Source organism: Ambystoma mexicanum, chromosome 2p (assembly GCF_040938575.1).
Source record: "Ambystoma mexicanum isolate Mex_15411 chromosome 2p, UKY_AmexF1_1, whole genome shotgun sequence".
Taxonomy (NCBI): domain Eukaryota; kingdom Metazoa; phylum Chordata; class Amphibia; order Caudata; family Ambystomatidae; genus Ambystoma; species Ambystoma mexicanum.
In genome coordinates this window covers 1,205,095,387-1,205,111,871 of record NC_090923.1, presented here as the reverse complement: position 1 = coordinate 1,205,111,871, position 16,485 = coordinate 1,205,095,387, and the positions used below count along the sequence as shown (strand labels likewise).

Below are 16,485 nucleotides of genomic sequence, written 5' to 3'. Positions count from 1 at the left end.
GACAGGGCCGGGGATCTGGTGCCCCCCTGCTTCCGGATGTAGAACATTGTGGTGGTGTTGACGGTGAAGACCCGCACCACCTTGCCTTTGAGGGACAGAAGGAATTATTTGAGGGCTCAAAACACTGCCTGGAGCCCCAGGACGTTGATGTGAAACGACTTTTAATCCGGTAGCCAAAGGGCTCTTGTGTGGAGATTTCTGGTGTGCACGCCCCATCCCTCCAGGGAGGCAACCGTCATCACCGTCTGATGCGCTGGGGTCTGGAAGTCCGTGCCCGCTGCTAGATGCGCGCGGACGCCCCACAACCGAATCGCTCGACGGAATGTCTCGTTGAGGGCGATCTTGTCCTCGAAGCTTCCAGATACCTGGATCCAACGGGCGTCGAGGAACTCCTGCAGCGCCGCATCCGCAGCCTGCACAGCCGAACAACGTAGTTTAGTTTATTTAAACCGCGCGCCGAACCCTGGGGTAACCGGGCACCGGAGACTTGGAGGAGGTTACAGCATAGTATATACATACAATACAGACTACCAAACAGTAAGTGCAGTGGACCGGGTTACATGATTAGGCAGAATTTTTGTTGGAGCCATGATTTTGTTTTGGCACTAAAAGTCCAAAAGGCGGGTTCTGCTCTAAGGTTCAGCGGCATAGCGTTCCATAGTTTGGCAGCTACGACCAGGAAGCTGGAGCATCTGCTTTTTTTTTTAGGGAGAATTTGGGGACGGATAGGCAGTGTGAATATGGCATTCTAGTTGGTCTGGTTGATGTGTGATTGAGGAACTTGTCTGCCAAGTATTTGGGCGCGTCATTGGAGTGACATTTATGGACGACGAGGGATCTGAGAGTGATTCTGTCTCGTACAGGGAGCCAGTGTGCATCTTGTCTGATGCTAGAGATGTGTGCATGTCGTGGAATATTCAGGGCGGCTCTGAGGGCATTGTTTTGAAGTACCTGTAGTTTGTTCAGATTGCCTTCTGACGTGCCGAGAAAGAGTATTACAGTCAATTTTTGAGAGCACTAGCACTCTGGCTAGTGTAATGCAACTGGATGGTGAGAGGAAGGGTTTGCATGCGTTGATGAGCTTATTTGTATAAGCTGTGGATGAGGCTGTGGCTTTCACCTGTCTTTTGAGCGAGAGAATGGAGCCTAGGTAGACCGAGGGTTTTAATTTCTTTAGCCACTGTGATTAGGTTACCGTCTATGTTGATAGAAGCGTAACGGGGGTCTAGTTTGTTTAGCTGTGGTTGGGAGCCGACAAGGAGCAGCTCAGCTTTCTCGTCGTTGAGGCATAAGCCATGTTCTGCCATCCAGGCTTGGATCTCCAAGAAAAGGTTGATCCTAGTGGGGTCCACTTCATAGCACCCTGATAGGGTGATGAGAACCTGGGTATCGTCAGCATAATGTGTATATGTGATGCCCAGGTTATCAAGGCGGTCGAACAATAGCTTGAAGATATTGTATAGGCTCGGCTAGACACACGAGCCTTGAGGGATGCCACAGATGATGGGAATGGGGTGGGCTGGGTGGTTCGGTTGGCTAGGAAGGACTGGATCCAGGCACTCGCCTGGTTAGAGAAGGCCACTGAGGTCGTCAGATGTTCCGTGAGGATCTGATTGTCAACGAGGTCAAAGGCTGGCTAAATTGCAATTGTCCTTTGCCTCGTCCATCTGGATTTTTAGGTCCAATAGAGCTGACTCTGTTCCCTGCCTTGGCCTGAAGCCGGATTGCCTGAGACCCAGGAGGTTGTCTGCCAGGTGCTTCTGAATTTGCAGGTAGGCCACTCTAAGATCTTTAGGATGTAGGGAACGGTGGCGATTGGCCTGTAGTTGGTTGGGTTATTGGGGTCTAGCTTAGTTTTTTTTAGTAGGGGCATGACCCAAGCCTCCTTGAGCTTGATTTGAAGGATGTGTTGATAAGGGCTGTTATGAAAGGGGCCAGATTGTTGCCACCTCCTGGATGATGGGAGCTGGGCATGAGTCCCCTTGGCATCTGGAGGGTTTGAGGCCCTTGATGCTTTCTACTACTTTAGTGGATGCCGGGGAGAAGGAGAAAGGGGGGCATGTTGGAGCTTTGGGGGTGAGGGGTGGTGGATGGTTTGTTTTTTGGATAGGCTAAGCTTTTTCTGTTCAATTTTGGATTGTAACATGGCAATGTTGTCTGCCAAGGCTTTTTGGATCCTCTCGCACCAGTCTGCATCTTTCACAGGTTTCTGCAGGTGTGGGAGGGGATTCGAGTTCCCTGAGGATGTTGAAGAGCTCCTTTGTTTTGGATTTGGCGCTCTCAATTTTGTCGTCGTATGTCGCTTTTTTGACCTTGAGGATGGCAGTTTTGTAGGTGGTAGCTGCTATTGTAAGTTGTGTTTTGTTGGCTTGGTTTGGTGTTTTTCTCCAGGTGGCTTCTGCGGCTCGTTTGGAGTTCGAGGACTTTTAGCTCTGGAGTGAACCATTTGTTCAGGTGGGCTGCCGGTTTGGCTTTTGTGAGTTTGATGGGAGCAATGATATCTACTGCTGATTTGAGAGTTATTATAGAGGTCAGCAAGTTTATCCACGTCTAGGTTGCCGTAGTTTGCGGGGGTAAGGATGTTGTGTATAAGTGGGCGAAGGATCTGCAAGGTGATGTTGCGGTTATTCCTGGTGAGGGTTTGTGGGACGATGATTGTGGGAGTGTTTGGTTGTGACTTCCCTTGGATGGAGAAGGAAATGGCGTTGTGATCAGACCATGCAAGTGGCTCGTTTTTAAGGATGGCTGTTGAGCAGTTGAGATCCGCTAACCAGTTTAGGGTTCTACCTTTGTTGTGAGTAGGCGCTGTGATTCTGGGCTTGAACCCTAGTTGGGAGATGGTGTTTTCCAGGGAGAGTCCATTGGCATCATTTGGATCGCCGAGGCCAAGGTTAAGGTCACCTAGTAGGATAATTTGAGATCCTGTTTTGTATTGGTGGTCAGGAGGTCAGATATCTCTTCCTCAAATGTGGAGATGGGGCCTGGGAGTCTGTAAAAGAGGTGTAAAAGTATGGTTTGTGTAGCAAAGAGTTAAAGCTTGGCCGACAGAAGTTCTGCAGACCAGAAGCTGGAAGGTAGGGTTAATCTAAGGCCAAGGGATGTTTTGGCGATGAAGGGTACTCATACTCCTTTACCTGAGTCTTGGTCTTTCCTTAGTATTGAATAGCCTTCTGGGAAGACGAGGGATAGAGCTGGGCCTGCTGCTTGGTGCAGCCAGGTTTCAGTGATAGCCAGGAAGTGCAAGTTGTTAGCGGAGATGAAGTCTGCGATATCTAGCACATGGGCGACCAGAGAGCGAGCATTGATGAGGGTGCCCTTGATCAGTGGGTGCGCAGAGGTGCCCGAGGGGGCGGTTTGGGTGTTGTCCAAGATTTGTGCGGTGTTAGCTTGAGCTTGGTTGTACATGGGATGAGGGGAGTGTCTTTTGGTGGGCGTCTTGGGGGTTACGAACCGAGAGCAGAGTCTCAGATTTCTGTCTTTCACTGGGCATGGATTCCAGGGAGTGGGTGGAGCAGCAAATCAGCGGATCCATTCTGGGCTGAGGGCGCCGTTTGGCTGGTCCATTTGTTTGGCCTCGAAAAATCCCATAGTCGTGGTGTGTGAGGGATGTTGGGTTGGGGGTGATTGCGGTCATGGTTTAGGGATGTTGGTGTTGAGGTGGAGCAGGGAGAGGGTAGCCGTTAAGGTAAGAGTGGCTAAACAGAGGTTTGCCATGGGTGGTCAGTTTGAGACGCGGGATGTGGTTAGGTGAGGTTGACTTGGTGGCAATAGAGTTGAGGAGAGAGCAGGTTGGTTAAAAATAGGCACATTCAGAATAAGGCACAATGGTCAGCAAATAGGCACGTTCAGAATAAGGCACAACGGTCAGCAAATAGGCACGTTCAGAATAAGGCACAACGGGCTGCAAATAGGCACGTTCAAGGTTCAGGCTTAGGTTGCGGCAGTGCAGATCAAAGTGGGCATAATAAGATGGAGCATTAAAGTACAAAGTAGGCAGTGTGCATTAGGAAGGTTAGTTCAGGGTAATACGCATAGTGAGCTGCAGTAGCGTGGTTCATGGAGTCACAGTAGGCTACGTGTGCGGTGCATGTGGGCAACGTGGGCGCATGACATTGATGCATGACGACAACATGCCGAGCAGGGACTTGCTGGACCCCACCCTGGCAATTTCCATGGTCAACAGCCGTTGTAACTTGCCCAGGATGGCCGTTATCCTGTCCTCCCACAGCGAAGTCAGGCGCAACACTGTATTGAGCCTGGACCCCAGAAACCAAGCGTACTGTGATGGCACCAAGCAGGACTTCACACAGTTTAACGAGAACCCCAGTTCCGTGAGCAGGCGGACAGTCCTCGCCGTGTGCTCAATGGAGAGTTCCCTTGACTTCGCTCAGATGAGCCAATCGTCCAGGTAGGGGTAGACGTGGACCCCTACAGGCACAGCCGCGCCGCCACCGGAGCCAGGCACTTGAAGATCCTTGGCGATTACTTCAAACCAAAGGGAAGGACCTTGAATTGATAGGGCTGCCCCTGGATATGACGTTTAGAAACTTTCGATGCCCATTGTGGATGGGGAGTGTGAAAATGAGCATTCCAGGTCCAGCAACGACAGGCAATCCCCTTCATCTAGCTGGCTCAGCACAGGCTACAGGGTGACCATCCGAAACTTCTGGGACTTGATGTATTTGTTGAGGCGGTGGAGATCCATCCGGAGCCTCTTTGGGACGAGTTCCATCATGCCCCCCCCCCTGTTTTTAATTTTGTTTTTCTAGCATCGCTCGTACCTCTAGAAGCAGTCGTGGGATGTGGTTTTCTTGCCTGGCTAATGGTGGAACACAGGGACACTTCCTTTGGAATTCCAGGGTGTGTCTATGGGCCAGGGAGTCTAGCACCAAACGGTCGGTGGAGATGGACTTCCACACGCCGAAGTTCGCCAGCCAGCCTCCCACCAGGGTGCTCGCGTGGGGGCCCGACGTCACAGCCGGTTCAGTCCTGCTTTGTCGTGGACGTCCCACCTTGGGGGCCTCGGCGACGATTTCCTCCGGCTTTGCTGCAGCCCCTGTAGGCTTCCTGGGCCGAGGAACGGGTGGTTGACGGTACGATGAGAAGTTGCCACCGAAACCTTTGGAGGCACCATAGGACTTGCCTCTGGAGCCACGAAAGAACAGCTGTCGCTGTTGGGTTTGTGCCCAAGGCACAAGCCGTCTCAGTATCTGCCTTGATGGCTTGCAGAGATTCGGCCACCATCTTGCCGAACAAGTTGTCCCCGTCGAAGTGCACGCCCAATACCCTTGTCAGGACGTCCAATACCCTTGTCTGGTGGAAGTCCTGACGGATATTGGTGGCCTTCAGCCAACCTCACCGAAGGCAAACGATGTTGCCCATTTGGAGGAAGCCGGTGTCGACTATGTCCGTGGCCACCGTGATGGCATGGTCCGATGCCACCTCACCTTCTTGTAGGATTTCAAGGGCCTCCCCTCTTGTTGTCTGGAAGGAAGTCCAGGAGACGGGCGATCTTAAACCAAAGCTCCCCGTCGTAGCGGGCCACAATGGCGAGAGCGCTGTCCGCCTTAATGGTTGTTGCCGCCAACGAGATGACCTGCCGTCCTATTGCATCCAGCTTCTTTCTCTCGCCGTCCAGTGGGGAAGCGGAGGTCGATACCGCCGACCCTGCATACTTCTTCCTGGCTGCCGCTGAGACCACAGAGTCCAAGGACGGCTGAGATCTGAGACACTTCGGTGCAGAGTATGGGACCCTGAATTACCTCTCATACCGGTCTCTTTGCTGGGGCTGAGGACGGGTTCTTCAGGAGGGACAGTCCTTTGTCCTAAAAGTTGTCCAACAGCGGTATCGAGATCACAGTCTCCCTCTTGGCCTCTCGGCGCTGATAAACGAATCCCACCTCCTTTTCCTCGGGGTCCACTGGAAATAGCTCTGAGGCCCTAGAGATCATGGCATGGAACGACCAGATCTCGTCAGGTGGAGAAGCCCTGGGAATCGGCGACATGAGTTCCGTCATCTGTACCCGCCGTCTCCGTCTCGTCCATCGGTGGGTCCCCTGATGGTCCAGGCACAGCGGGATCGCCCGTTGGAGGCACGGGCATCCTTGGCCTCATCTCCGAGCACACGGTGTGCAGAGCTTGTAGGATGTCTGCCAACATGTCCATCGCTGGTGGCGGTTACGACCAGCACGTTGGCAGTGGCATGGTGTCCTCCGGTTTTTCACCACCCTGCCACCCCTCATCAGTTCCCTCGTCGCTTTCCACATCCACCTTGTCGGGTTACTTCCTGTAGGACCTGGCCTCGGCGAACTTCTTGTCAAGCACTGTCTTCAGGCCAGAGAGCTCCTCCTCGGAAGAGATAGAGTCCTGCTGGACTACCGTCCTCCCCCCCCCCTTCTCGACCAGAGGCAACAGCCTTGGGGAGATGATCGGCATAGTCTTCACGGGAGTCTTCTCAATGGACAGGAAAGACTATTCCCTCCGAGCAGGCAGGGAAACAACCGTCTTGGGGGTTGTCTCCACTGGGACCGCATCCACAGCCTTCGCCAAGGACGCCACCACTCCCTCAATAGACACCTTTGCCTGGTGAACCTGGGCCTTCATGACCTTGGGCACGTCTGAGGCCTTCACTGTGGGGGGGGGGGGGGGGGGGAGGGGTCAATGCCCCGCTCCCCCTTGGCTCTCTCTGCTGGGAGTCGACTGGGCCTTCTCCAGAAGCTTCCCAGGGTGGTCTGACTTATTTTTCTTCGCTGAGCCAGAATTTTGGCTCGTGGTTGATGGCGTCTGCAATGCTGCGCCCGGCCTGGCCACCGCAGAGCCCGTACCAACGACGCTCCCGGTGCCCGCGAACTCAGTGCTTTGCCTTATGCTGGGACCCCATCGCCAGAGCGCCCTGAAAGGTCTTAGAAGACTGCTGAGATTTCCTCTTGGGAGAAGCATGCTGCCGGGGCTCACCCGCCACCAGGGTCTTCGTCTGCAGTCACTGGGCAAGCCGCTTGCGATGGTCCCTAATGGTATGTGGCACTGTGTCCTTGCAGAACGCACAGGCCTCCTCCACGTGCGAGCGGTCTGAATGTAGGCAATAAAGGCAGAGGGAGTGCCCATCGTCCAGAACGATGTTCCGTAGTCCGCATCCTAGGCAGATCCTGAACAGAGGCGTTGAGTCTCCATCATCCTCGGCCATGTCCATGCGGTGTAGGCATGAAGAATCTTCTGGAATCCTCCAAGAAGGGAGCTCAATGAAAAATCGCCCCTGAGGGGCATAGAAGGTTCTGAAAAACGGGTCCCCGTTAGATGATGGAGCTTGAGGCTCGATTGACCGAAAAATAGAGCAAAACTTAGAAAAAAAATAAATAAACAAAAATAAATAAATCACAAAACGGAGTAAAAGCTCAAGAGCTATAGCATGAGGACTCCCAACACTTGAACGTGCAGTAAAAATCTAAAGTTTGATTGATATTTTATTTCTATCGCACTCGTACACAAGTGTTTCAGAGCGCGACAAGGCAAGGGAGGGGAAAAGGGGAGAACAAAACAGCAATCTTACTAGGCCCAGTGACATTGAGAATGCGCAAGTGCATGGGAGAGGGCGGAGGGGAAAAGTGCATGGAAGGGGGAGAGGTAGAAAGTACGAAGCAGAGGAGAAACAGATAAATAACAATAAATAAATAATAAAGGCAACAAACAGTGGTAATGCAGCCAGCAATTTGCAAGTGCTAGGTTTAAGGCAGCAGACAGGGTAGGTCTGATAAGTGCAGGAAGAAAAAGGGGGCGGGGCAGTATGGGTACAGATACAGACCTCCAGTGCAAGGGGTGGTCCGGAGACAGTGCGGGAGGGTGGCAGGATGAGCAGGTACCTGGGCCCAAAAGAGAGGGTGGCCAGGTGCACGGTGCCAAGAGAGAACAGATCAGCAGAGGAGAGGAGGATCGAAAGCAGAAGAAAAGAGGAAGGTCTTGAGATGCTTCCGGAACTGGAGATGGTTCTCCTCAAGTTTTAGAGTGGCAGGGAGGCTGTTCCAGAGGGAGGCCCCAGCCGAAGACAGATCTACCCCCAGCTCATTTCGTAGAAAAACGACTGACCCTGAGTGAGTTGGAGGTAGAGGAGCGAAGAGCTCGAGAGGGGAGGTATTTGCGGAGGGATAGCTGAAGGTATTTGGACCCAGGCCCCAGAAAGCCTTGTGGACAGTGCAGAGGGTTTTGAATTTAATCCTTGCATCCACTGGAAGCCAGTGGAGAGATTTCAGAGCTGGAGAGATACGATCCCAGGGCTTGAGGCCAAGGACAACTCTCACAGTCCTGTTCTGGATTAGTTGCAGAGGGCGGAGAGTAGAGGCAGGTAGATTTAGATAGAGGCTGTTACAATAGTCCAAGCTAGAGAGAACCAGAGCTTGAGATACCATGAGCTTCTGGGGGAAGGAGAGGAAAGGCAGAGTACCTCTGAGGAGGTGCAGTCGGAAATTTGACTTTTTAGGGACCTCAGAGATGTGGGCGGCGAAGGAAAGAGTGGTGTCAAAGATGACCCCGAGGTTCTTAGCCTCGCAGGTGGGGTGGAGGAGGGCCAAGGGAGGCCGGCCAGAGAGTGAGGGGAAAGTATGGTGAAGGTGTGCCGATGAGGAGGATCTCCGTCTTGCTGGCATTCAGACAGAGATCATTGGCGGCACACCAATCTTGAATGGCAGTTAAGCAATCAGATATGAGAGAGGGAGAGGAGGTGGCAGAGGGCAGCCTGAAAATGAGTTGAGTGTCGTCAGCGTAGCACTGGAAATTTGAGCAGAAAATGGCAATGCAGTGGGCAAGAGTTGCCAGGTATTGGTTGAAAAGCCAGGGCAAGAGGTTAGACCCTTGGAGAACACCACAGGTAGAGAGGAAGATAGATGAAAGGAAGGACCCAAGTTGGACCCGAGAGGCAAGAGGTCAGCCAGACCAGAGCCCGATCAGTGACACCCAGGTTTTCACGGAGACGGTTGAGCAGGATGGTATGGTTGACCGTGTCGAAGGCAGAAGAGAGATCGAGGAGGATGAGGACAGAGGGAATGTTGGAGTCAAGGTTGGTGAGCAGATCTTCACGGATGTTTAGGAGAGCAGTTTCCGTGCTTCTGGCAGCTCTGAAGCCAGACTGGTGGTCATGCAGACGGCCAACAGAATTGGAATGAAGGTTAAGCTGAGAGATGGCCAACTTTTCCAGGAGTTTGCCAAGAAAGGGAGTAATGGAAATTGGGCGATAGTTAGCTGGACAAGAAGGATCAGCTGTGGGTTTCTTGAGAAGAGGAATGACAGAGGAGTGCTTCAGAGGGGAGGGGAAGGATCCAGAGGCAAAGGAGTGGTTGCAAAAATCAGCAAGGGCCAGAGCGAGGGTGTCAATGTGGTCCTTGATTGTTTTGGAGGAACAGGGATGAACCTGTTTTGAAGAGGCTTTCATAGATCGGACTTGTCTAGCAACCTTGTCAGGGGTGAAAAGAGGAAAGGACGAGAAGGATGATGGGAGGGTGGCTAAAGGAGGGTCAGCAAGCACAGATGGAGGGAAGAGGAGGAGTGTGGGTGGGGAGGGTGGACAGGATGTCCTGGGTTTTTGAAATGAAGTGAGAGGCAAGGGCATTGCAAAGAGCCTGGGAGGCAACAGGAGGGGGTAGAGACTGCAGCAGGGTTGGCCAGCTCCTTGCAGATTTGAAAGAGTTCGGCCGAGTTGTTAGATGCCGCAGATACACAAGCTTGAATATGGACTCTCTTCTTGGTGAGGACAGAGTCGGTATTGCCTTTGTAGCAGGCGACAGGCCAGTTTGTCAGAGGATGAACAGGAAGTCCTCCATTTCCTCTCAGCTGCCCTACACTTACATTTAAGTGTAGCTAGGTCAGAGTCATACCAGGAATTGCACTTGGCTTTGGACTTCAAACGGATCCTCATGACAGGGGCAAGAGCATCAAGCGTATCAGAAATTGAAGAGTAGAGCAGAGACAGGGCTGTATCCGGATGAGAGACAGCCAAAGGTGGAAGGGGGTGTGGGGGTGGGGAGAGAAAGTGGCGGCAAAAGCCTCAAATGACACACGCTTCATGGGACGGATGTCCGAGAAGGTAGGTGGCAGTGTTGGGGTAGGCTTGGCTTGGGGGGGGGAAGAGAGGGTGAGATGAGAGGAGGGAGTGATCACTCCAGGAGAGAGGAGTGGTCAGAGGGATAGAGAGGGGGAGGTCAGAGGAGATCAAGACATCCAGTGTGTGCCCTGCAGTGTGAGTCGGGCCAGAGGGGAGGATGGAAAAGGAGAGGGAGTTGCAGAGGTCAAGGAAGATTACAGGAGGAGGAGCAAGGAGAGTCTAAATGTATATTTAGGTCACCGAGGAGGAGGAGTTGAGTGGTAGAGGCCAGGAGGGAGGAGGAGAGGTCTGCCCACTCAGAGAGAAATGAGGTGATTTGACCAGGAGGCCGGTAGATGGTAACCACAGTAAGAGAGAATGGGTAGGCGAGAGAGAAAGCCTATAGACAAGGCATTCAAAAGAGAAGTAGGTCTGAGTGGGAATGATAGAGGCAGGAATCCACTCAGGAAAGATTAGGGCTACCCCCCCCCCCACCGGACCGGTGGCTGCCAGAGGAGGGACTTAGGTAGAGGGCAGTCATTGGTGGGGCAGTAAGACCCAGAGACCAGTGATTGGTTTTTAGGAAAAAGACAGTTCAGAAACAAATCCGAAATTGAATTTTTCTTTACCGGGGATTCCCAGCCTGACGACGGGGAATATTCATGAGCATGTGAATCCATGCCAGACCCCATGCTGGAGAAATAAATGAATAAGTATTTATCAAAGAAACCTTGAGTGTAAGTTTATTTGAACACCTTTGATTGTAGACCTCTGTGTAACATTACTGCTCACATTCCCATCTTGAGATAAACCTGGCTGCTCAGCTCCGCTACCAAAACTGTGTAGTACAGACTTATACCAAAGGTTGGTTTGCTTACACCTGTAGACATAGTTGCTTGTAGTGGTCCCAGAGGGTACTGCAGACAAACTCTGCCTAACAGGGGGTACTTGCCTTCTTGCCTTAAGTCATGCTGTCTCACTTGAGACTTGCACCTGCTTACTTTGAGTTGATTCAACTCCCTTTGCACAGGCTTAACAGCTTGTGTCCCTACAAGTGATTTTTCTGAACACTATCTTTGTGCAAGATTTTAATCCAAGAAGTGCATGAGACCGTGTCAAATTACTGGCTGTCTTGGCTCCCTAAAGGCGCTTGTCTAAATCCATTGGCTTTGGAGTTGCTTATTCCCCCTATAGGTTGTGGCTTCTTAAAAACTGCTACTGCTGGGAAAGGCTTAGACTTCATTGGAGGATACATCTGTACTCACGTTTTCTGAGAAATTGTTCTAACCTTTTTACGTCCCTTAACCTTTAGTTTCTGCAACTCCGAATCTACCAAGTATATTGGTGTGATATGGAAATGCAAATATCCATGTGATTGAAACCACCTCAGGGTGTAGGAGTAATGTATTAAGCATATTCAAAGATTGTTGTTCACTGGCTTTATTGATTCTGAAAAATAATTTCAAAGTTTATTAGTATTGTTACAATCTTTTGCCTTTTTAAAAAACGCTCATCTAAAACTTTTTAGTTTAAGTGTTACTTGGCTACTTGTATTTACGGATTTCATTTGTACAGCTGTAGATAGGCCTGGCTGCCCAGTCACACTAACAATTTGTGTAGTACAGACCTATACCAACAGGTGGGTTACCCAATACCAAGCAGATAAGTCTTGTGTAGTCTCGCAGTGTGACTGCACCAATTCTTGCCTAAAATACCGACAATGAAATTGACCCTCGGATGGAAGCCCTCAAGTGACATCGAGTCAACCACATTGACGCACAGCGCCCCCTGCTGAAAAATATTTCCGAAGCAGCTGGAAGGATATCAACAAAAGATAAAGAGGCTGAAACGATCCATTAAAAATTATTTTTATGAAGTCTTGGTATGACTTTAGGAAAACTGTTTTAAACAATCTTTAATTGTAAAATACACCTATTACCAAAACCCTGATCCAAGTCTGCTTTACATCTCAGCCAACGCTAAACAGTTCTGTAAGATCAAGTATGAAAAGCTCTCGCTCATCCACTAGGTTAGCCTAAGAACCCCACACAGTGGTAGGTCTAAAAGCCCATTTAAACACTAGGTGTGAATTGATCTTCAGGCACCTTACAAACACAGAACTAGAAAAATCCTAACAGGACTATAGGGGACCATTCATACGAATATTAGAATGACAATACACTATATTACTGGTTACTATATCTAATGTTAAATGGCAATTATTTTGGACCCACAGAGAGCTGGTGCGGATAGCCACATCATAGCTATGTGAACCTTTCTTTGAGAGCTGGTGCGGATAGCCACAACAGAGCTATGTGAACCTTTCATTCAGAAGCAAAAGCACGGAAGGCATAATAACATGTCTAGGGCAGTTATGTACCCCCTTCATATGTGATGAAAAATGAAAATATTCTGATTCAAAACAATCTAATCACTGGAGTTCAGAGATACAAACACAAAAGGGAAATTTAAACAGAATGAAATGGCTGGGCAAATGTGACTGACAAGATAAAAGGTTTAGAAAAATACATACCTGTTGTGCCCTTCACTACAAGTGTGGTGACAGTAGGTTTGACAGCTGAAACAGACACTGGGGTGACAAGACGTACACCACCCATAGGAACTGTTCGTAGGATGGTGCCAGGCTGCCCAGGAGCTCCCTTCAGGACTACCTGCAGTACAGTGAACATATGATTACGGGTCAAATTAAGCTATATGCAGAGTTGCAATCAAAGTAATCATACATTTCCAAAGACTACAAGAAAATTGCAACAGCAAAAGAAAGTTAACCATAGTAAAAAATGTGAAATTGCGTTTTAAAGAGTCCTAAACACCAGCATTGGCCTCTGTTGCATGCAATTGAAAAAAAGATTCCTCCCAGTTGAAATGGATATTTTTCGAACAGCAGGCCGGGCAATTTCTAAAACATCCTTACACCTGCAGGGCGAATTCCTTGGTTTTTATACTCAAATAAATGCAGACTCCCCATGGTGAAGGATAACAAAATATTAACTGGTGCTGTCTGTAAAATGCTGCATGACAGCATAGGCTCATTTTATATTTGGTGAAATGTTGCTACCCAAAGGCGAGCCATGCATAGTGATACTTCTCAAAGAAAAGTTTCAAACATACACATACTCGTTTAAAGGAGGCATGGTATCAAACAGTGAAGACAGACACAAGTGAACACATTTCAACTGTTTATTGAACTTCAAAGGGTTTGATGAATGCCTAGCCAGCTACAACGATCAAAGTAAAAAAGAACGCCATACTAATGGAGTCTTGTCAAAATAAAAAGGGTCTATACTAATAAACTTGTTGCCAAGCCTTACCTATAAATAAAATGGTGTTAGGCAAGATTGTATGCAGTACATTTTGGATGCACTACAACAACCCTGACCTCCTGGCAATAGGAACCCAACATTTGGTATAAGTTTGTACTACACAGGTTGGTAGCATGTTGAGCAGCCAGGCTCATGTCAAGAGGGGTCAATGTGAGCTGTAGGGAAGTTAGAGATTCAGTGACAAGTATGCAAATAAACTCTTACACACAAGGTTTCTTGATTAAACAATTATTTAACAGTCAGAGTAAGCCTTCTTTAGAAGAGGCAATATAATAGTAACACAAATACACTTCAAAAATACACACTCTTAATTCTAAATCCGCAAGTACCCATTTGGGATGACCCACAAACACTGCCTACACCCTCGGGTGACTTCAAAAGTTAGGGTGGTGGGGACATTAATATATCACTGTTGCATTTAGGATCAGATTTGGGAATATGTCAAAGGAAAAAGGTTATTAGAACAAAACAAGAGATCACATCTTATGAAGCAGGCAAGTACTTTTGGTAACCCCCTATGTGTGTTCTGTTTATTTGCATGGCGCACCCAACCCGAGAGCAGCTGGGCGCCTTTTGCACAGAAGTTATACAAGTATGCTTTAAGCTTAGTTACAATAGATACAGTGGATACAATAGATACAGTGAAACAATGGATACAGTGCGATATGCAAAGCAAGCAGGCGTAAGGAATACATATACAGATATCCAGGTATAAGCTAATTACCTTGTGGTCGGAAGATGTTACTATGCAGAGTCAAAGCGGATGGCAGAGATCCTCATATGTGCAGGACTAGGGCTGACCCTTCGTGTCATTTGTGACAAGCCACTTTATGGTGTTACGCCTGAACATGAAGGGTTGGTTGGATCTCAGTGAGGGGGGTAGGGCGTTCCATGCTTGAGCTGCCATGACCGGGAAACTAGTCACCCCCCCCCCCCAGCCTTTTTTAGCTTAAATCTGGGCACAACCAGACATGGTGAATGGATTGTGCTAGTGGGACGTGTGGTGGACTTTTTAGTGATGCTCTCAGAGGTAAATGGGAGCTGCATGAGTAAGACATATTTGCGTTAGTGATAGGGTTTTGAGCAGAATTATGTTTGTGGTAGAGAGCCATATGATCTGTTGTCGGATGTGTTCTCTCCTTGGTATGCCATGAGCTGCTCTAAGAGCGTTGTTTTACAGAATTTGGATTTTGTGGATATTTCTGCTTGCCCCCAGGTACAGAGTATTGCAGTAATCCAGCCTGGAGAGACCCCCAGCAACTTTGCTGGATTTGTAGGACTTTTTTTTTACCTGGAGAGGGTTTCACCCTTTTCCCACACTCTCTCGTGTATTTGTGTGTCAATTATACCTCTGTTTCTTTTGGTTATGGAGTCTGACAAACTCCATAGGCATCATCTTTTACAATTGTGTCATACAGCACCTTCAGGTTTAAATAACATCTCTCGGATAAACTGTTTCCCAGAGCAGTAAAGTGAAATTGACTTTACTTAGCATTGTACTTGCTAGACCCAGCACACCCTATCTTACAATAGAGTGCTGGAGGGGTTACTTAGTATCCCCGGTGTCTAAATGCTCATGCAACATGTTTGTGTTACCCTTTCCTCACAGAATGGCTGGTGGCAGTGGTTTGATTCCGAACTGCCATGGTTTGTGGCTGTTCGCAGCTCCGGTAACGCCAACCACGGGAGCCATCTTTTTCAAAATTGCACAGAGCCATCTTTGACAAAATGGTCCCCGGTCTTTTTTTGGGCCATGTCTTTGTGGAAAGGTCCTTCTACAGAGTTTCTCTGCTCACCAAACTGGGTTTGGTCTCTTTGTTCATTTCGTCTTTGGCAGGCTTCAGGAGTGAAACCAGCCACTGGATCCAGAGTGTCTGGGGTAGGCAGGAAGTGAGGGAGGTGCACGAAGGAACAAGTTACTTACCTGTAACTGTTGTTCTCCAGCATGGGTCTGGCATGGATTCACATGCTCATGAATATTCCCCGTCGTCAGGCTGGGAATCCTCGGTAAAGAAAAAACCAGTATCAGTTTCGTTTCTGATCTGTCTTTCGTAGTAATAACCAATCACTGGTCTCTGCGTCATACTGACCACAGCCAATGACTGCCCTCTACCTAAGCACCGCCTCTGGCAGCCATCTTCAGATTTGGAAGCACGTGAAGTGGCAGTATGACCAAGTGAAGAGCCGCAGAGGGGTAGGCGGGAGGGTTCGCATGTGAATCCATGCCAGACCCATGCTGGAGAACAACAGTTACAGGTAAGTAACTTGTTCCTTCTCCAGCATGGGGTCTGGCATGGATTCACATGCTCATGAATAAAGAATACATAGCAGTACACACATGCACAACCACGGGAGGTGGCAAAGGCTCAACATTAAGCATCACATCAACTCAACATTAAGCATCTTACCTCCTCACCAGGCTCACCTCAGGCGAACAGGTTGCGCAGCACTGCTTGGCCGACCCTGGACTCCTCCCTGGAATCCCGGTCGACGCAGTAGAATTTCGTGAAGGTGTGCGTCGACCTCCACGTAGCAGCCCTGCATATGTCCAGCAGGGGCACACCAGATAGGAACGCCGTGGTAGCTGCGATCGCTCTGGTGGAATGGGCTCTCGGACGGCCAGGCAGCGGTCGGTTTGCCAACCGGTGACAGCACATGATACAGCCGGAGAGCCATCTGGAGATGGAAGCCTTCGAGAGAGCCTTCCCCTGATTGACAGGTCCAAAGTTCACAAAGAGTTGTGACGTCTTCCGAAAACCCTTCGTGCGGTCCACGTAGAACTTCAGCGCTCTAGCTACATCCAGCGAGTGCAAAGTCCTCTCAGCCGGCGACGAAGGCGACGGGAAAAACACAGGTAACACCAAGGGTTCGTTGAGATGGAAGTCCGACGGTACCTTGGGCATGAAGGAGGGGTGCGTCCTGAGCACTACCCTCGTGTCGTGGAAAGTCAAGTACGGGGCCTTGCAGGAAAGGGCCTGGATCTCTCCCACTCGTCGTGCGGAGGTGATGGCCACAAGAAAAGCTGTTTTCCACGATAGAAACTTCAACGGGGCCGAGTGCAGAGGCTCGAACGGA

The 16,485-nt window shown here is 49.7% G+C and overlaps 1 protein-coding gene across 3 annotated transcripts in view; it reads right to left on the bottom strand.

The window, feature by feature from the left end:
* The window catches only part of HCFC1 (host cell factor C1), a 771,113-nt gene that overhangs the window by 301,602 nt on the left and 453,026 nt on the right, over positions 1–16,485 (bottom strand). For all 3 annotated transcript variants that reach the window (XM_069645438.1, XM_069645439.1, XM_069645441.1), the window contains exon 15: positions 12,600–12,738. In XM_069645438.1, coding sequence (XP_069501539.1) covers positions 12,600–12,738 — 139 coding nt within the window. The remainder of the gene's footprint in view (positions 1–12,599; positions 12,739–16,485) is intronic.